Source organism: Salvia splendens, chromosome 7 (genome assembly GCF_004379255.2).
Source record: "Salvia splendens isolate huo1 chromosome 7, SspV2, whole genome shotgun sequence".
NCBI classification, from domain to species: domain Eukaryota; kingdom Viridiplantae; phylum Streptophyta; class Magnoliopsida; order Lamiales; family Lamiaceae; genus Salvia; species Salvia splendens.
The window spans coordinates 1,516,365-1,537,156 of record NC_056038.1 but is presented as its reverse complement, the minus strand read 5'-3'; the positions used below and the strand labels follow the sequence as shown (position 1 = coordinate 1,537,156).

Below are 20,792 nucleotides of genomic sequence, written 5' to 3'. Positions count from 1 at the left end.
GTGTAATGTGTGGTCCACTGCCAAAAATGATAAAAGTGAAAGATGACAAATATTTAGGGACGGACGAAAATAGAAATAAGTGACAAATTTTCAGGGACGGATGTGGTACTTTATTTTATCATCTCATCAATAAATTATTTATTATAAAACTAATATAATAAATCATAACTAATAGGAGTACTATTTATTTGACATGAGTCAAAATTTTTTTAAATAATGTACACCCTACTTTTAAAATTATCAACTTCCATCATAGATTTATACTATAATAAGTAATTATCAACTTCGATAAAGCATAAAATAATTGAAATTAAAGGGAAAAAAAGAAAAATACTCCATGTATATGAAGAAAATGAAGGTGATACTTGAAATAAGATGGAAAAAATAATTAAGTATGAACTGAGGGAATAGTGACTAATCGAGAAGCAATACAATTAAAATATCTACACTTTAATAATATTCCGTTTTTTATTTTATTGAATTTAGATTGCATTAGCGCTAGTTAATATTATCATTACACTACAAAAAAAAAGTTACAGATAAACACGCTTTTTTATTCAATTAAAGACGCTATGTTGCGTTGCTAAATATATCACCTACGCTTTAAAAAACGTCTTTATCCGTGGCGTGCCAAATTAGAATAAGGATGCAAAGAGGGAGCATCGGTGAATTAATGCAGTGAGAGCAAAATAATACTGAAACGTTAACAAATAACACTGTTCACTTTTTTCTTTCTTTTTCAAACTACTGTAATTATTTAGATTGACAATTAGTTAATCATGTCTCTGTAACTAGAAACATGCAATGGAACTTTCTTACTACAGGATAGAAAACATGTGCTTATCATTTTTTTGTTAAGGATTAGATATAGTTGAATTATAATAGTAGTAGTATATTAATAGAGGAGTGATGGACCCCAAATTTATTATTTACAGTAGTTACAAATTATCGTTACCAGCCTACCTGCTGTCACGCCATATACCTACTCGTCAACACAATTTAATGATTTTCTTATTTCAAAAAATCGTTTGTCTAAAAAACTCTCTCTCCATCAATTAAATTCAATAAGTGTAAAATAATATAGTGTGATTTTTTTAATAAAAATGTGAAACATTTTTTTTACTACAGATTCATAACCAATATCAATATCAATGGTCAAATAGGATAAATAATTATCAATTAGTTTTCGAATATCAATAATTATCAATTAGTTTTTCACTACAGATTCATAACCAATATCAATATGATAGTACTATGATAAATTATAATGGCCGAATTACAACACATTAATGTACGACTCAAAACCAATAAAATCTCTCATCACCATAAATGGAAACATATTCCAGCCGTGGTGTATTTAATGATTAAGTTCATGTTAAGAATAAACAAATAATAAAAATAAAATAAGCTCTACTAGTTGGCCACAATCATACATTCATTCACATGAATGATGGAACAACTTAGAAACAAATTATAAATGGATAACTTTACATTCAAGTAAATAAAATAAAATAATACTCTTTCTGTCCAAAAAAAAATAGTCTAATTGTGGACGACATGAGTTTTAATGAGAATTCGATAAGATAAGAGTTTTCCTTGAAAAAATGGGTAAAGTAAGAAAGATGAGGAGAAAAAGTGGGTAAGTAAGAGAGAATGAAGAAAAAATGGAAAAAAATATGAAAGATAAACTTTTTATTTTTAGAAATGAGACTATTTTTTGTGAATATCCTAAAATGTCAAAATAGAATTATTTTTCGTGGAAAGAAATACTATTATTGAGATGGCAAGTAATGAACAAAAAATCGAACATTTAAATGGTCTCACTCTCTCAAATTGTACAAGATCTTTCGATTTCCATGTAAATCTTCCAACTGACTCACTCTCGGATTTAAATTGCTAGTGGCAATTTGATAAGAATTTGCCATCTCAATAATACTATATTATAAAGTTCATTAGAATCTGAAGTCCTTTCAGAATTAAGTTAAAATATAAAACAACAATAATGTGATTAGGAAGTTTAGAATATATTATTGTAAGTTAATAAATTTCTTTATTTTTTATGACGGTTAGTGATAATACATGAATCCATCAACAGTAAGTTAAACGATATCTATCGTCTATTCATAAAGAAAACGACGTTGTTTGTTTAAAAAACATCATATTACTTTTTCATTGAATAAATACGAATAAATTCAAAGTTTATGATTTTTTAGCTGAATTTTAAAATTACATGGCAAAGCTTAATTTGATCAAGTTGATGTGTTTTACACAGTTGACATTAAATTGAATAATACTACTACTAATATATAGACATAAGTCCATACAAAAATGGTGAAGTCATTAGGTTTTGTTTTGTTAAGAAGAATTCAGATTATGTAACCTAGAGCCACCTTATAAACACTCTCCACAATTTCCTTCCAATCTCAATAAACACACAAAAACAATTACAACATCAAGAAAAGTAAAGGAGAAATGTTGTCGACTTCAATGCTTTTGTTCCTTTGTTTCTTAGGTATTGTTCTGCTAGGAGTAAAGCCGAGCCATGCTTTAGTTCGTCACTATAAGTTTGAAGTAAGAAAACATAATTATCCTATGGTCGGATGGGCCAGAGTTCGTGACACAGTGCCCTATTAGCCCTGGCACGAGGTTTAGCCAACGGAAGACGAGGAAGGTACATTGTGGTGGCACACTCATAGTGATTGGTCTCGCAATTCTGTTTATGGCGCGCTCATTATCCTTTTCCCAAGTCTCATCATGAAGCTGTTCCCATCTTACTAGGTTTGTATGCACTTTGTTACGGATAGACTTTCTTCAAGCTTAGTGGAATAAACTAAAATGAAAAGTGACACCATTATGATTTGATTAATTAGTTATGATTAATTATTGATTAGTGATTGATTGATTGATGTGTTTATAGGGGCGTGGTTCATGCACTGCCATTTCGAGCGTCACGTGAGTTGGGGAATGGGGATGGTCTTCATTGTGAAGGACGAGTCGGGGCTCAACGAGAAGATGTTGTTGCCGCCACAGGATATGCCGCTCTGCTAATCTTAATGGTGATTTAAAGAGTCGGGATTTATATTATTTATATATTTTTATATTTTGGGATGACCTGGAAACACAACCAGCGAACATTATTTATATATATTTTTATATTTTGGGATGACCTCGAAACACAACCAGCGAACTAGTAGTAAATAAGTTGATGTATCGTTGAACAGGTTTTACTATTGGTTTGTAATGTTATTGACGTTTTTGATATAATTGTTTGTAATGTTTTGATTATTGTAATGGAATAAAAGTCTTGATTTCTTGATCATGAGATTATGCTTTTGATTGTTTGTTTATTTACTAGTACTTGTATGGAGTATATCTTTTTTTTTTTTTTTTTTTTTTTTACAGGAGGATCGACGATGGTTCCCCATCTACCCTCCGATGTGACTCGGACCCCCGACCTAACAGTTGGAGGTGAAGCGTCTTACCCCGTAGGTGCGCTTCGTTGTCATTCTGGGCCCACAGGCCCAAGGAGAAATTAATCCCCAAATCTGCCCCGTAGGTGCGCTTCGTTGTCATTCTGGGCCCACAGGCCCAAGGAGAAATTAATCCCCAAATCTGCACTTCCTAGGATTCGAACCTGCGACCTCCTAGGAAGTGAAAGCTCCCTGATATCAACTCCCAAGCCACTAGAGCAGCTTGGTTGGATCTTGTATGGAGTATATCTTATGGATGGGAACTTTACTTTTTTTTGTTATAGTTATTGATAATTACTCACTTTGTCTGCCATTAAGAAATACAAAGTAAAGTAAATGGAAAAAATTAATAAAATGTAAGTCATATTTTTTAAATTAGTTTTATAATAAAATATGAGTAAAATAAATTAATTAGTGGCTTGGCGAGATTTATTACAAAAACTAGCATAAGGTAATTGTAACAAATATTAGCGGAATGACAAAAAAATTAATGACAAATAATAGCGAACGAATAAAGTAAAAACTAGTAGCATCAAAGTTGTGAAGTGTTTTAATTTTATAAGTATAATAATAATAAGATATTGTTGCGTTGTAGGAGTAGTGTATAGATCTTTATTTCATATATTTATTATATTATTTTTTTTTGGAGTTTCAACTATTTTCGTGGTATTGTTATTTTTGGGTCCAAACACTGAAATTTTTTTAATGGCAAATTAATGGAGTAAGAAATAAAACTAATATACCTACTATCACTATAAAGAAAGTGAATTTATTGAACTCGTAGAACTGAAATCCCTCGAAAATCAAATCAATCGCTACAGCGAAGAGGAAAAATGAGCGAAATCGAGGAATCAGGGAGAACTTTATGGCATTCCGTGAAGAAGAGTTTTCATCTCGACGATTATTCCAAAATTCTCAATCCCGATAGACCTTTGCCCAATCGGAATAGCGCCGCCGTCCAGCAGTTCATCGCATCCGATCCCGTCCACGGACCTGTGGTATGTTCTGATTCATATCACAATTAATTACTATGAGATTTTGATTTAATTGATTTTGAATATCCTCGCGTGTTCTATGTGAGGTCGGTCGATTGGGGAAGTTTACTGGTTGATTTCTGCATATATGTTTGTCCATGTGCTTTCTCGATGTTTTATCGCTTCATCCAGGAGATTGATGGTTGTGAAATGCGAATGAGGCACCTACCATTTCTTAGAAGTGTGCTAGATTAGGTCGAAGATTGGTGGTGAATGCTAGTACTTAAGCTTATGTGGTTTTATTGCTCCCTTGTGCTGCTTGCTTGTATTATTTGGGAACTGAAGTTTCTCATTTCATGATATCTGGAATTATTTGAATTTTTGGCTGGGGACATAGGCTTTAAGCATATTTATATAGCTGCAGTTCTGGAATTTTGCTTCCATGATTACATTTCCAGGCTTGATCAATGAATTTTTTTAGGGTAATCCCTGGAACAGATCCAGTGGAGAAAGGGTGGGGCTTGTAGCTCAGAGGATTATAAAAACGTACTTGTGCATCAAAAAGCGTATTCGTAAAAAGAATTGGAAAGGGAAGAATTTAGGCATTGCAAAACAAGAATTGAGTTTTGTTTCTATTCTCCATTCTCGGAGAAGAGGTAGTAACTGTATTATAAAAAGTAAAAGATTTTTTCGTTTTGATAGTTATATACTTAATTGGTGGACATGAACATACCTTGGGTCGAAATCATGGGAGGTGCTTCTTAATAATTTCTACCACTATATATCCCTAATTCGAATTAATTTTGCAAAACAAAAAATCTTATATGGATAATTTTCAGAATCTCCATTGCTAATCCTTTGTGTATCTTGGTCTTCCCAACCATCCACTTGTTTTTAATCTTGCATTAGGATAGCATACATATAGTACTATATCCTAGCTCTTGATACTGGTTTCTTGTCTATTGTTTACCGCGTGTTGCAGCTGAAGGCTGCAGATGAAGCAGCAAACTTTGCTTATGTAGGTGCTGCAGTTGGAGCAATTACAACTGGCGGAAATGCTTGGAGGTGGTCAAAGAGTCCTCATGGTATGTTCTGGTTTTATGCGTGCCAATGCTCTTTCCCTTCCGCTATTTGTGCTACATATTTGTTTAGACTTCAGCAAGTATTTTTATCCAAAATTGGTATGTCACTTAGTGATATTCCTCCACATACTCTTAACCAACTCAAATGAATTCCATCATTGGTGTATTCTTTAAACTACATAAATCCATTTTTTTCTATGTCTGATGATTCCTGGCGAAATTTATGGATGAATTTGCAATGAGTGGACTTGTTAAACACTTGAATATCTCATAAAACTCATTCGTGTGGCAGGTACCGTACTGTCTTTTGCTTTTGGAGCCGTAGTCGGGTTCACCTTGGGAGCTGAGGCTGCCAACCACTGGTACCAGTTATATCGGCTGGATACAGTGGGAGCACAGGTTAAATTCAATGAGTGGTTGCAGAAGAGAGCTTGATGAGATTCTTGAATTTGGCCCCCCATTGAATAAGAAGAGATCTCGACTTAATAATGATGGAGTTATGCATCATTCGTCTTCGCGTTTAGTACTAGTGTGCTGCTTTCTCCTATAGATCGAATGATCTATGGATATTGTTTATCTCGTTTCTTCCTCTGTGTTTTCGAGCTTTTTAATTCAATTTATCGATAAAAGATGGAATTCGGGCTACTTCTTGTTATTGTCATGTGACAGGCTGACAGCTGATCATGTGATTAATTAGAATAATGCTTCTGGTATTTATGTCGGCATACTCTTGATTTTAGAAATTGAGAAACAGATAATAATAATCACAAAATGTCATTTTTTTTTGTTTATTTTAAATATTGAAGTGCATCCTCTTTTAGTATTTGTCCAAGATATTGGTAAATAATGAAAGATTAGAAAAACGAGTGGATAGTGTAATTTACAGACTGCAGAATTCGCGTGTTTCTTACTGCCACTTGTGTTTCTTTCGGATCAATGTTGTACTAAACATGCATTCCTAGTAACTACGAACTAATGTATCATTTACGTACTCGGTCGCGAAAAGGGGGATCAATATCATCGCTTCCGTTTATTCCTTTCAAGACGAGACGAAGCAAGCAGCAACGTAGTTCACCTGATACCACAACCAAACCCACACGAGATCAGCAGTGGCTTCGTGTTCTTCAAACTTGATAAATCCAGTTGATACTTACCAACAATGTGAAGTTTAGTTCGATGCAGAACCAGCAGCAGCACACGGAGCCTGCGCCTCAGTGGCTGCCTGGCTGGTAGGGACTTGACTCGAGCCGTCGTCAATATTTCTCGACAATGTAGTTCTACTGTCTTCGGATACTTCAAGATGACCCATCATGTTAGATACAGTGGCAATACCTTGGCTAGACTCGCGACGAGCTTCAGGTGTAGGCTGCTGTTCGGGCGTTTGACTGTTGCGAGTGAACAGTTTCTCTTTCCAACCCCTCGTGGTCTTCGTTATCGACTCCTTGTATCTGGAATTTATAGAGTTAAAACCTTCTGTTTTCGAGTAATTAGGATATAGCCGAATCTTGCATTATAGTACCTTGTTGACAATATGCTAAAGCGGGATTTGAGAGTTTCGGAGAAGGAATGGAGATCTGATGGTCCGGCTCGATCTTGACTACCCGGTGGAGACCTACAAGACAGACGAATGAAGGGTCAAAACCCCTCTATATTTGATCTATTTAGGGATAGAGCAGCTCGGAAAGAGCGATAGAAAGTACCTAGTGCTTGATGGCCGGCTTGCAGCAGCAGGAGAAGCGATTGAGGCGGATCCAGTGGCCATATGCGCATCAGCTTGAGAAGACAAAATCCGAGGAACAAACTGGTCGGAATCTTCAGCGGTAATAAAAGGAGAGTTGGGGCCAGCAATCATGACCGAAGGAGGAAAGCCGCCTTCTCTTTGAGCAGCAGGTGAGGCCGCGGAAGCATCGTTCGGGTGAGTTGAGAAAACCACGAATTGAGGACGGCCATGTGCGGAAGACCTGTTCCGCTGACCTTCCCTCCTAGCAAAGTGACGAGCCCTCCCCATAGCTGCGGCAGCAGCCAAGTGCTGTATAATTCGTTCCTCGAGTTCAGATTCTCTTGCACTCACCGGCAACTGCAACGGAAGATCTAATGAGTGACAAACAAAATGATGAAAGCGAGAAAGCAATAAGCCAAGGACGACTAACATGTTGTAGCTCGAAGTCCCCTAGAGTTGGATGGTGGAAAATAGTGGCGTTTCTAGGAGGATTCATTCGGATATTTCTCTCGTGCTCCACACCTTCGAGCAACTCCTGGCTGCCAAAGCAGTCAGACAGTAAGAGCCCGGATAGGATAAGATTCAAAATCTTGTAATGGAAAAACAAATTATATACCTGCTCGGATCCTTCAAACCGATCGGCTGCCAGCACATCGGACACTGTGAGCTCCTCTGGCACCTGTAGATTTGTTTCGATTTAATGACTGGTTTTGATCCACGATTTGAATATTATGCTTATATAGCGTTAGGGGAACGGGGGAGGGAAGATTTGTACCATTCAAGAATGCACTGAAGATGGAACTCATGCTTGCAAGTAGTCACCTAAAAGAAAAATATTCGAACCAGTCGTCAATAAGGTCGAATCCATAACGATCACACAGATAAGATAACACTTGCACATACAGTGGAAGGATCACTGTCACAGAAAGCTTCGAGGCATATACTACACGAATCATCACACGCATCTTGAATTCCTCCTTCCACAAAAGCTGCGGCCGAGGTCAGACCTTTCTCGGACACATTTTCCTCTTCCATCCTGTTACGGATGTAGATTGTAATTTAACATTAAGGCAAACATATATCTATGCACAAAAATCTACAATTGAGAATTTCAATCACCACTCAATCACAAACATACTTAGATATCAAAATGCATGAAAAAAATGTACTAGTGATCTTTCTTTGGATATCCAGGCTTTTAATCACCGCAGTTCTAGAGGGAAACTAAGATGTGGCCAACAAATGTAGTTATACGATGTGATGATTTCAATAATGAAATAAAACAAAGGATTATCATAAAATTCAGCCAAGAAGGGTCAAATTTAGATGACATAATGGAAAGGGAATCCAAAACAACCAAACTATACAAAAATTCGACAACATTGCGAAATTAAAGAGACATTTGCGTCTAAAGCTTCGACTTTCACTAGCTACAAAAATAAAATAAAAAAAGGATTGTCATAAAATTCAGCCAAGAAGAGGGCAAATTTAGATGGCATAAGGGAAAGGGAATCCAAAACAGCCAAACAATAAAAAAAATCGACAATATTGCGAAATTGAAGAGACTTATCGCGTCTGAAGCTTCAACTTTCACCATCAATAAACACCTTCGCTCGAGTAAAAGATCAAAAACTCCTAGATACCAAATTTCATGCTACAAGGCACACAAAAAAAAACTGCAAAATCTTGAATTATACTCCACACATAACCCAATCATACAATAGCCAACCAAATCCAAAGTATCTTTACACTAAGCCATAAAACCTCCCAAATTATCCAAAAATAAAAAACCGTCAACAAATAAAAATTGAATCTTTAACAAAACTTGATTCTCTTCTTCCATGTATAAATCCTAATCATTCAAAAACACACCCAAAAAAACTACACATAAACACAAAAGGGGCTTCTTTTCACATCCAAAACACTGAATTGCAAACACCCAAAATCAATAAATTTCAGACACAGATGAAAGAGACACCACAGATTACAAAAACACATCAATTTCACATAAATAACAATCAAAATCAATAAATAAATTGAAAGACTTTCCCTTTTCTGGGTTTATTGTAAATGATAATCCTCAACAAATTGATCAAACACAGAAGCAGATCAATTCTGACAGTGATTGAAGAAGAAAAATAAGAAGGCAAGAAGAGAAAAAAAGGCCATACCTGAATGAGGGAATTTGGGGAAAGGATTGAGAATGATGGAGAAGAATGAGGGGAAATAATAATTAATTCTTTGGACTTTTCCTTTTTGTTGGTTTCTGGAGAATAATTATTTCATCTCCACCCTTTTTCTTTTTCTTTTTCTTTTTCTTTTTCTTAACTCTTTCACTTTGTTGGAGGTGGTGAACCTGATGACATGACTGAGCCCACTAAAAAACACACTTCACACACTGACATACAGACACATCTTTTGGAGGAGGATTAATTGCTACAGTGATGACACGTGTCCTCGATGCTGATAAATTATTTTTTTTATTCATAGAAGAAAAAATAAAATAAAATAAAATAAAATAAAAAAAGAGATCTTATTAGTCAGAAGAAGCACTTTAGATTTGTTTGTATTAAATTGAAATATGCAGCCCACATTTATTTTGGAACTAACATTTTCTTTTTCCAATTTCTAGAAGGTAATTAAATTTGAATCATTCAAAGTCAAATTGAGTAATTTTTCCACTAAAATACCTAACATAAACAGATAGTGGTGATATTAGTACTTCATTTATTATTTTATAATTGAATCATTTTTTTATTTTAAAATTATTTTTTTATGGTTGAATTATTTCTATATATGACAATAATTAATTTATTTTTTCTTATTTTATTCTCTCATACTTTTATTCTATGTACTCTATTTACAATGCTACTTTATCCTCTCTATTTTTTTTCTTTCTTTTATTTTATCTACTTTATTACTTGTACTTAACACTATTCCATTAAACATTCATTTCTTAAATTTTATGCCAAAAAGAAATGTCTCAGCTATGAAGTAACGGATGAAATATTATTTAGGCTGATTAGTATTGCCATCATTCGTTTAATGAGATGACTATAATTATGATTTTGAAAGTTGTGAATAGTTGGACAAAATTTTGGAAAATAAGCAGAACAGAGAGATAGATAGTTGGATAAAATTTGGGAAAATAAGATATAGTAGTAGATTGCACAATAATTTGAATTTATGATATCTCATTATTAAAGTTTGAATTTTGACATGGCCAAATTCAAATCCACCTAATAAAAGTGTCTAGTGGAATTTGGATTATACATTAAATTTGTCTATGTCTGTTGATTAGAATTGGAAATTGTTTTTCTCCTTGTTTTTGGTCAATAATTGTGGATTGTGGTGTGATTGTGATACACTGATATTACTAATATAATAGTGAGTACTGACTTTAAATTTGAAGTATATTATTTGAACATCAGGATTAGTTAAATGATTGTTTTTAATATCTTATGTTATGAATATATTTGCCCGATGCACGGCAATAGGATTTATTAAATAAAAAATAAAGATTTATGAAAGTAAAAATATTACTCCATTAATTTTTAAATTTGATTTTATCCATCGTTCATAATTACAAAATGCATAGTACAATTAGTTACTGTATATCGGAACCAATTCTCATATTTGTTTCATCAATGTAATCGATACCATAAAATAAAACATTTATCATAACATCATTTGTCATGAAATATAAAGTTATACTAGTATTACTTCTATGTAGCCAACTTAAAAAAAATGAATGTTCAAGACGTGATGGAAAATATAGATATATGAAGGTATAGTTACGAAAAAAAATATAACCATAGTAAATAATGAACTATTTTTAACTTTAAAAAACTATCATATGGGGCAATATATGCTTTGAAATATATGTCACGTAAAATTGTAGTAGTACTATAAATTCATTGTCCAATCGATGACGGACTACAATTTTATTACAAAATTGTCACTCGAATCAATTTACATTTGATTGCAGATTAAAATTCTCATTTTTAATACATAAATAGACATATGTCTCTTTTTGGCGCGACAAATTAATTAGTAAAAAGAGCTTTTCAGTTCAAAAATACAGTCAATCGTCGAATCGATCATTTCCCAATTATTTTTATAAAAAACAAAAAATGAATCTCTTAATAAACACGTGACACAATTTTCTTTGAAATGTCCAAAGAGAATTTAACCAGAGGTTCCATATTATATTTGGACAATGTGTTGTTTGGTTTCTAAATTAAAATGTGTAAACATTTTGTCACATGTGAAGTACTTTCCCATTACATAGCATTTTATTGTGTAAGTTATACTAATACTTATACTTTTGTTACATAAATTTTTAATTTTGACCCACTTTTTATATTACTAGAATCATATACTAAAACACACTCACATACAACAATTTTAATTTTTTCTTGAGATATTATAGTAAGTTCATATTAAAATTACATTTTTTGCAAATACTTATATTATTTAATTATCTAAATTTGAAAAATTGTCTCATCTCATGCTATAAAAATGTTAATTTTGAAAATTTGATAAATTTATGCGGATTGAGTTTAATTTGTGTCTATTTGATTTTAAAATAATACAATGAATCTATAATAAAAATAGATGATTTTAAGGAATTTGTTTTGTTGTATAAACTGAGTTTAATTTGAAATTTGATTTTAAAAAAGAAAATTTAGTGTATTCTTGGACTTCCAGCGTCAAATATTTGATTTTTCGAAATTCGTTTATTTTTTTTGTAAATTGAGTTTAATTTATGTTTTAAATTGAAAAAATAGTGTATTCTTACTCTTCCAGCAAAAAATATCTGATTCCACTACTGAAAGTATTGTTTCTTGAAAATAAACATAAATAGTTTTTGATATATAAGGAAAAATAGATGGTGCTATTTCTGGATATGTACTACACAAGGTGGCATAATATACTTTTTTGCGACAACATTTATTTCAATTTCACTGTATTGTTAAGCCTATTTATTTATTCATTTTTCATTATATTTACTAAAGAAATTAAAATGTGACAGAATATTTACCTCTATTAATCAGTAATTACATTTACCATAGAAAATGACTTCAGATAGAAATTGAAATGTGAGCGAATTCTCTTTCAAATATCCAACAACAAATAGACAGATAGCAAACTTAATCTTTATTGATGATTTGTTTTTTCAAGAAATCAAGAGCATTTGTTGTTTACAAGTATGTTTACCCCCAAATTTAAGAAATTGAAGTTCCAATTCTTAAACCCTAACTCCACACTTCCAAATTCAGAAAAAAATTATTTACCTAAAATAGAAAAGGGTGAAAAAAAATGGTAACAGAAATTACTCATTCGTCGTTTCTTTGCGACGCGCTCCTCCAAAACCCAGCGCCGTAGAACCGGTCCCACACCTCATTATCCCAGTCAACGACGTCGTTTTCATTCCCCCCATCCTCCTCCTCTTCCTCCGCCTCGTCGCCGCCGATCGAATCCGATCTCCGCCGCTCGTCCGCCGCCGCCTCCAACGACTTCCGCCGCTTCTTCTTCCTCAGCAGCATCTTCCGCCACAGCCCCCTCGGGAGGCGGAACACGGCGAGGATCAGGAGGTGCACCATTGCGCAGGGGCAGCAGCAGCACACCGCCGCGCACTCCCCCGCTGTCTCCCCCATCCTACTCCCCCTCCTTACGCTACTTCCGATTTTGGCGCCGCCGCACTGGCTCGGAGACGCTGTCCCCGTCAGCAGCGGCTGCCTCTTCGCCGATTCCGCCGCCGCGACTCTCGACATTGACGCCGCCCGATCACTGCGCATGCGGAGGAACTGACGAATCGGTGGATTCGATTTTTCGATTTAGATATTGAAATGAAACCTGAAACCACTGAATCACTGATTCAAACTTCTGTTGGCGAGAAACCGAATTTTAGAGAGAGACAGAGTGAAGAGGAGAGGTTAGAAATATGAATGTGATTTGCCGAAAACGAAGGAAGGAGAGATATTAGGTATTAACGCCGTGCTAATTTTATTAATTACGCTTTTAAAATGTATTTAAAATAAAATTCCATTCGTTAATAGTAATGATGGTTTTTACATGAAACGTGCAAGCCTAATCGATGACGATGGATCGAGAGTTGACTAAATAAATGGAAACAATTAAATTGGTTTTGGAAACGTTATTATTACTATTTTAAAATTTAATTGGGAAAATAACAATCACAAAACTAACTTTTAAGTACTGATTGTGACATTTATATTATCTAATTTAGGTTATTTGACAAATGAAAGAATATTAGATTTGGAGACTAAATGCTAAACACCTCATTAGAAAAAATTATAAAATTAATACTACTCCGTATATATTTTTGTATTCAATATTTGGTACAAAAATGGACATTAGCAATATCCGAGTTATAATCTCTTTATTACATGATTGTTCTTTTACATGACCTCACTAAAATTACAAATGTATGGATATGTATCATTTTATTAATGAATGACGGATCTATAATCTGGGATCGATAGATTCCATTATTGGCTCATGAATGGGAGAAAAGTCCATTCAATTCAGCTTTTAGAGTTGACATCAATTTCACTATGTGTCGGCTTTGCTCTGTTGCCAAAGATATACGTTGAATCGGGGTCTTTATCTGTTGACATCAACAACGAGTTTTTTCATTGTGTTTAACTTCATGAGTTCTGCTATTGAGATACGTCATTGATTATAACAAATAAGTATACCAAAAAAATATATAGGCACTTACATATAGGGTCCAATATGGTGCAACACCAAATTAGTACCTAACACCCACCATCAATTAGTCAATCAATCTAGAAATCAGTGGACAATATCAACCTACTTCGATCTAATCATAGTCTATACCGAATATCAATTCTGATTGCTACAAAACTTTGGTGTGACGGGGATTAAATTAGGAGAATATGATTTTGGAGGCATTTAGGATATGTCATTTAGATTAAGTTAATTAATTTAAAAATCCTGTTAATATACTTTTCAAGTTAGCATAATTTGTTATGGGCCATCCAAGTCCTATTAAATCTCCAATCCGTCCCATTTCCTTGATGTTCTTCTGTTGGGCCGTACGGCCTTTCAAAAAATTCGACCCGGATCCATTGGGCCTATCATTATAGCACTACAATTTAAAATTCTAGTACTTGACACAGAATTTAAAATGTGAAATAAGGTAAGTGAATAAATTAATAGATTATATATCTAATGTTTATACTTATAATTTTATAATAGAAAATAAATAAATATCTCAAAATAATAAAATAAGAACTCAGTCGAATAATTCAAATAAATTTATGAAATAGGTGCTTGTAAGTCTAGAATGTTAGAATTAAATCTGTCAAAATAATTAGGGCATTAATATGATTAGACATATATTTTCTCTCTTTAAAATACAAGATGCCACATGAATTATGTCACACTCCATTAATTTCTTCCTATTCTCATCTCTTGATGTATCATGCCTGCTCAGATCCAACAAAACAAATAAATAAAAAAGGAGTGATGATTTAGAGACATAATGTCTCCAAGCCATAATACCCTTATGTCACTTTGCCATAAGCCAAATTATTATATAGACTAATATACCCTTATTTTAAATTATAAAAGGAAAGGCAATTCATTTACTATATCATTTATCTAAGTAATCAATCGAATTCATATCAAAAGTCAACTCACCATATTATACTCTTTTATCAAAATATACTCAATCATCTAAATATACTCAATCAAAACTAACGAGATTGAACAATTGCATAAATCTCAAATATATTAATTTCTCAATCAAAACTAATGAGATTGAACTATTGCATAAATCTCAAATATATTAAATTTTCACTCCATAAATCATAAAAATGACTACATGCATATACATATTTAATTTCTTAGTATTATCATCCAACGAAATAGTAATAATCATTCGAATTAAATTATTTTATTAGTATTAAATAATTACTAAAATTCTAAGTCATAAAAATGACTACATGTGTATACACACTTAATTTTTAATTGTTATCATCCAACGAAATAGTAATAACTATTCACATCAAATTATTTTCTTAGTGGTATTAAATAATTATTAAAATTCTAAGTCGTAAAAATGACTACATAAACATACATACTTAATTTCTTAGTCTTATTATCCAATGGTATAGTAATAGTCATTCACATCAAATTATACTATTAGTATTAAATAATTATTAATATTCTAAGTCTTAAAAATGACGACATGCACATACATACTTAATTTCTTAGTATTATCGTCCAACGGAATAGTTATAGTCATTCGCATCAAATTATTTTATTAGTACTCTATTAAATAATTATTTTTTAAATAAAGTATTAAATAATTATTAAATTCTAAGTTATAAAAACAACTACCATGTACATACACTTCATTTTAATTGTTATCATCTAACGAAATAATAATAGTCATTCACATCAAATTATTTTATTAGTTGTACTATAAAATAACTATTAAAATTCTTAGTCATAAAAATGACTACATGCATATACATACTTAATTTCTTAGTGTTATCGTCCAACGAAATAGTAATAGTCATTCACATCTAATTATTTTATTAGTACTAAATAATTATTAAAATTATATGTCATAAAAATGAGTACATGCATATACATACTTTATTGCTTAGTGTTATTACCCAATGTAATAGTAATAATCATTCACATCTAATTATCTTATTAGTATTAATAATTATTAAAATTCCAAGTCATAAAAATGACTACATGTGTATATACACTTGATTTCTAATTGTTATCATCCAACGAAATAGTATAATTATTCGCATCAAATTATTTTATTTGTAGTATTAAATAATTATTGAAATTCTAAGTCATAAAAATGACTACATGCACATACATACTTAATTTCTTAGTGTTGTCGTCCAACGGAATAGTTATAGTCATTCGCATCAAATTATTTTATTAATATTAAATAATTATTAAAATTTTAAGTCAAAAAAACGAATACATGCATTTATATACTTATTTTCTTAGTGTTATCGTCAAACGAAATAGTATAGTCATTCACATCAAAATATTTTTATATTAAATAATATTTAAAATTCTAAATTGTAAAATACTAATAGTATACCTATGTTATATATTGTACTTTTTATCATCTAATGAAAGGATAATAGTCATTGGCATCAAATTGTTTTATTAGTAATTATTAAAATTCGAACTCATAAAAACGACTACATGTGTATATATACTTAATTTTTTAGTGTTATTACCCAATGAAATAGTAGTATTCATTCGCATCCAATTATTTTGTTCTTAAATAATCGTTAAAGTTCTAAATTGTAAAAGACTAGTATATATAAGTGCATATGTATATCTATATATATTTAATTGTTATCATTCGACGAAATAGTAATAGTCATTCTCATCAAATTATTTTAATAATATTAAATAATTATTATAATTGTGAATCATAAATATAACTATATATATATATATATATAGGGTCCTATTAGGTTGAGATTTTTGGGCCTAACTGAGAATTGAGATGCAATCTCAGCCACTCATTTACAATTTTCGTGTGATGTCAACAGCGTGTAGTTTATGTCAACAAGGGGGTATTTTTGTCATTTCAGTTCTAAAATGTTTAAATTATATTAAAAAACCTCTGTAAAACTCTCGAACGTTTCTCTCCCAAGTTTCTTATACAATTCTGCATCTTCTCTTCTAATCTAGACTTCGTTCAGTTTTCTACATCAATTAATTTCCAAAAATGAGGATCGAAGAAATTGTTGAAGCTGAAGCACCGATTGTAGCCAGAAAAAGGCATTCCAAATCGGCGGTCGTTGAAGCGACTTCTTCAGCTTAAGAAATTGATTCAAATTTTAAGTATATTGCTTCGATTTTAGTGTATTAAAACACATCTGGATTTGTTTTCTTATGAATTCGATTTCTACTGTTTTTTTTGTTGATTAGCAATGGTAGAATCGGAAGAGATGGAAATGAACAATGCTGCTGGAAAAAATGGAAGAGAACAAGCATCTTCTTCTAGTTAAGGATTTGTTTAAAATTTTAAGATTATTGACATTTCATACAATAGTTATTGACATAGTTATGATAATATACTTGTGTTTTCTATAAACGGCATATACTTGTCATTGAGATAATTTTGTATACTGTGACATAGTGTAATGTTTGGATTGTTGTTGACATTATAAACTTTAACAATTGATATAAAAGTAAAAAGATAATTGTGCTTGCTTTAAACAGGATATACTTGTTATTGACATAGTGTATACTTATTAGAATCGTTGTTGACATAGCTGCTGATAGGGAGCAGGCTAGTTTAGGGGCTGGCGCCGTCTTTCGAGTACACATTTTTGGTATATGCTTCTCCAGTTGAAAACTATTTCAAGGTTGTGTTTACGTTTTCAGTTTTAATTCGATTGAATCAAGGGGATATTAAGGAGTTTGTGGATAAGGTTTAATTGTTGTGGTTTGCAGGAAGGGACTGCGCCGATCAACTTGTACGTTAAGGATGAGTTCCATCGCGCTGGCCGCGGTGGTTCTAGAGGTGTGAAGAGAGTCACGAATTATGCGCCGGTATGTAAGTGTTGCATCTTTCTGCCAACTGTTTGATGAAAGTTCTAAATGAAATTGGCTACTGAGAGTTCGTCAAAGTGTTTTTATTTTTTTATTTTATGATTTTGATATCAATTAATTTCGTCCTGCTTGTAAAAACATGTTTCTCAGTATGAAATATCGGAATAATGTTTTTGATGCATGACTTAATTTAACAAATTTACAAAGTTCATTTGATATTTAACAGTAGTAAATAAATTATAGGTGAGGTCATGAACTGCTAGTAATCATGGAGAGCAAGAACTACCAAGCAAGCCACTATGCCACCCAGGGCGATAAGCAGACGTTGCTCCAGCGTCTGCATCAAGAGCTTTACAATCTCAAGTTTCTAATCATCGTGGATGATAATGCTTGGGATCGGATCGCGCACGCCTTGCCAGATAAGGAGAACGACAGCAGGATTCTTCTCACCACTAGGCTTCGGGAGGTCACTGATAAAAATTCTGAAAAATCTAGTTTACTTCATGAGATGCAGCCGCTCGGGCTGGAGCACAACTGGTAGTTCCTCTGTTATCTTACCTTCGGTGATATGCTGAAAAATGATAATGATGATGTTACATTGCTCTGCCCTCCTCACTTGAAGGAAATTGGAAGATCAATCGCCGAGAAATGTAAAGGTCTTCCTCTGTCACTGGTTGTGGTTGGTGGTCTTCTCATTCAGGAGACAGAAAAGATTGATTTCTGGAAAAGGATAGAAGAAGATACTGCTGATGCTGCTGCAATGGGGGAGGGTTCCTACTTGGAGATCTTGGCTCTCAGCTACCTTTACTTGCTCGCTAGACTTCAAGGCTGTTTCCTTTACCTGGGTGCATTCCCCGAAGATTGTGAGATATGTGCCTTTAAACTCATCAAACTTTGGGTTGGTGAAGGCTTCTTCCTAAAACCTGCACTACCCACACAAACCATGGACAACTATTGTGGTTTCTGACTTTTGAACTTAGCAGTATGTAATATATATGAAATGTCAATCAGTTCAACAACTTGTATTGAAATGTCACCAACGCAAAAATAATTCTTATAATTAAAAAAGAACAACTATTTTGTCTTAATTTTTTTATTTGAAACAAGTTCTAGTATCATGATCATGCAATACATGTCAATTGCTTTCGTATCAAATATCAACAACTTATATGAAAATATCAACAACTTGTATATCAAATGTCAACAACTTGTCAACAATTTGTATATAGTGTCAACAACTCAAAAACAATTCTTGTAATTTAAAAATAAAAACTATTTTATCTTCAATTTTTATTTGACACAAGTTTTGGCATCATGATCATACAACACATGCCAATAGCCTGCATATCAAATGTTAAAAATTTATAGCAAAATGTCAACAGCTTGTCAACAACTTGTATATAATGTCAACAACTCAAAAACAATTCTTGTAATTAAAAAATAACAACTATTTTATTTTAATTTTTTTAATTGACACAAGTTCAGGCATCATGTTCATACAATATATGTCAATAGCATGCATATCAAATGTCAACAACTTATAGCAAAATGTCAACAGCATGTTAATAGCATGTATATAAAATGTCAACGGCTTGTCAACGACCTGTATAAAGTGTCAACAACTCAAAAACAATATCAATAGCGAGAATCTCAAATGTCAACAACTCTATTAAAATGTCAACAACTAAAAAATAACACTTATAATTCACATATCAATAGCGAGAATATCAAATGTCAACAACTCTATCAAATTCAGAAACATCGCTGAGCTTCCACCAACATACACAAAATCTATTAGTCAATTAAAAAATCTAACAATCTCGACATGAGGATTCAATATCTCACAAATCTTATTGTTCCAATTTTTGGATCTACAAATTCCAATTCAGGAAAAATGAGTAAAATCGCAGATCTCACTACAAAATCCAACAAAGAGTAGAAATCAATGCTGTCGGCGAGGAGCTCGGGATCTATCTCGAAATCGGGCAAAACGTCGCTCTCGTCGATTCCGAGGAAGAGATCGTCGAAATCAATACTGTCGAACAGATTGACGCCGGAGAAATAGGGGAACTCGGCAGCGTCGATCGAGAAGCTTTCCATTTCGCCTTCCAATTCGGAGGCGCAGCAATGGCGGCGGCGGTGGAGGAGAATGTGGAGTCGTGCGACAGCTGCGGAGATGAAGTGCGGCGGAGATGAGGAGCGGCGGTGGTTGACGAGGAGGAGATTTTTTGAGTGAAATTGGAAAAATTATTGATGGCAAAGAAGATAAAACATGAAATTACCATTCTGCCCTTTCATAATAAATTAATCTAAAAATATTTTTTGTGTGGCAAAATCTGGACCACTCATTTAATAAAAATGAGTGGCAGATGTTGCATCTCATTTCTCAATTAGCCTAAAAAATCTCAATTGATCATGGACCTATATATATATATATATATATATATATATATATATAGGGTTTTGATCTATGCAAAACTGGATTTAAATACAGAAACGCAGAACAATATCATAATTAGGGCACTTTTAGGTCATAATTAGGTAATTTGTAGGTCATGCTAACAAAGCATGACCTAAAACGATCTTAGTATGACATTAAATCCAAATATTATAATATGACCTAAAATTGCTTAATTATGACCTTCCGTGTTTTTGGTTAATTATTGACCATTAGATCATCTAATCCTAGGGCTGAGATTTGGTCTGCATTTCTGGATTTAAACACATACTTATTTTGATCATCTCCCTATATGGTGATAACCTAATAACCTATCATTCAATGGACGAAATATATCATTTTACAAAACAGAATATCATTTTATGGATTAAAAGTATCATTTTATAAAACAGAATATCATTTTATGGATTAAAAGTATCATTTTATGCATGCTGAAAAAATATCATTTTATAGTGTGTAGATATCATTTTTAGTAAAAATGATATTTTT

General features: G+C 32.7%; 3 protein-coding genes across 4 annotated transcripts; 1 reads left to right on the top strand and 2 right to left on the bottom strand.

Annotated features, from left to right (window-relative positions):
• The first annotated feature begins 4,209 nt into the window (after positions 1–4,209).
• LOC121741400 (succinate dehydrogenase subunit 6, mitochondrial-like) lies at positions 4,210–6,324 on the top strand. Its single transcript, XM_042134134.1, has 3 exons — positions 4,210–4,468; positions 5,427–5,529; positions 5,819–6,324. The coding sequence occupies exons 1-3, from the start codon at positions 4,304–4,306 to the stop codon at positions 5,959–5,961; spliced, it is 411 nt and encodes a 136-aa protein (XP_041990068.1). The 5' UTR covers positions 4,210–4,303; the 3' UTR covers positions 5,962–6,324.
• Positions 6,325–6,362: 38 nt separating this feature from the next.
• Positions 6,363–9,558, bottom strand: LOC121741399 (E3 ubiquitin-protein ligase RHF2A-like). 2 transcript variants are annotated; one of them, XM_042134132.1, is made up of 9 exons: positions 9,418–9,558; positions 8,150–8,282; positions 8,022–8,068; positions 7,863–7,925; positions 7,677–7,785; positions 7,227–7,603; positions 7,046–7,138; positions 6,681–6,974; positions 6,363–6,601 (listed from the first exon to the last, which is right to left on the bottom strand). In XM_042134132.1, the coding sequence occupies exons 2-8, from the start codon at positions 8,279–8,281 to the stop codon at positions 6,695–6,697; spliced, it is 1,101 nt and encodes a 366-aa protein (XP_041990066.1). In that variant the 5' UTR covers position 8,282; positions 9,418–9,558; the 3' UTR covers positions 6,363–6,601; positions 6,681–6,694. The 2 variants fall into 2 exon arrangements, with proteins under 2 accessions (XP_041990066.1, XP_041990067.1); XM_042134133.1 differs by lacking the exon at positions 9,418–9,558 and adding an exon at positions 8,385–9,403.
• A 3,027-nt stretch (positions 9,559–12,585) lies between these two features.
• Positions 12,586–13,023, bottom strand: LOC121741646. The gene has a single exon (XM_042134499.1). The coding sequence runs from the start codon at positions 13,021–13,023 to the stop codon at positions 12,586–12,588; it is 438 nt and encodes a 145-aa protein (XP_041990433.1).
• Between the last annotated feature and the right edge of the window lie 7,769 nt (positions 13,024–20,792).

Coding starts and splice junctions, on each gene's coding strand:
- LOC121741400 (XM_042134134.1), top strand. CDS start 4,304: ATGAGCGAAATCGAGGAATCAGGGAGAACTTTATGGCATTCCGTGAAG. Junction 4,469..5,426: donor ATCCCGTCCACGGACCTGTG/GTATGTTCTGAT, acceptor CGCGTGTTGCAG/CTGAAGGCTGCAGATGAAGC. Junction 5,530..5,818: donor GTGGTCAAAGAGTCCTCATG/GTATGTTCTGGT, acceptor TTCGTGTGGCAG/GTACCGTACTGTCTTTTGCT.
- LOC121741399 (XM_042134132.1), bottom strand. CDS start 8,281: ATGGAAGAGGAAAATGTGTCCGAGAAAGGTCTGACCTCGGCCGCAGCT. Junction 7,926..8,021: donor CTTCAGTGCATTCTTGAATG/GTACAAATCTTC, acceptor ACAAATCTACAG/GTGCCAGAGGAGCTCACAGT. Junction 6,975..7,045: donor TTTAGCATATTGTCAACAAG/GTACTATAATGC, acceptor TATAAATTCCAG/ATACAAGGAGTCGATAACGA.
- LOC121741646 (XM_042134499.1), bottom strand. CDS start 13,023: ATGTCGAGAGTCGCGGCGGCGGAATCGGCGAAGAGGCAGCCGCTGCTG.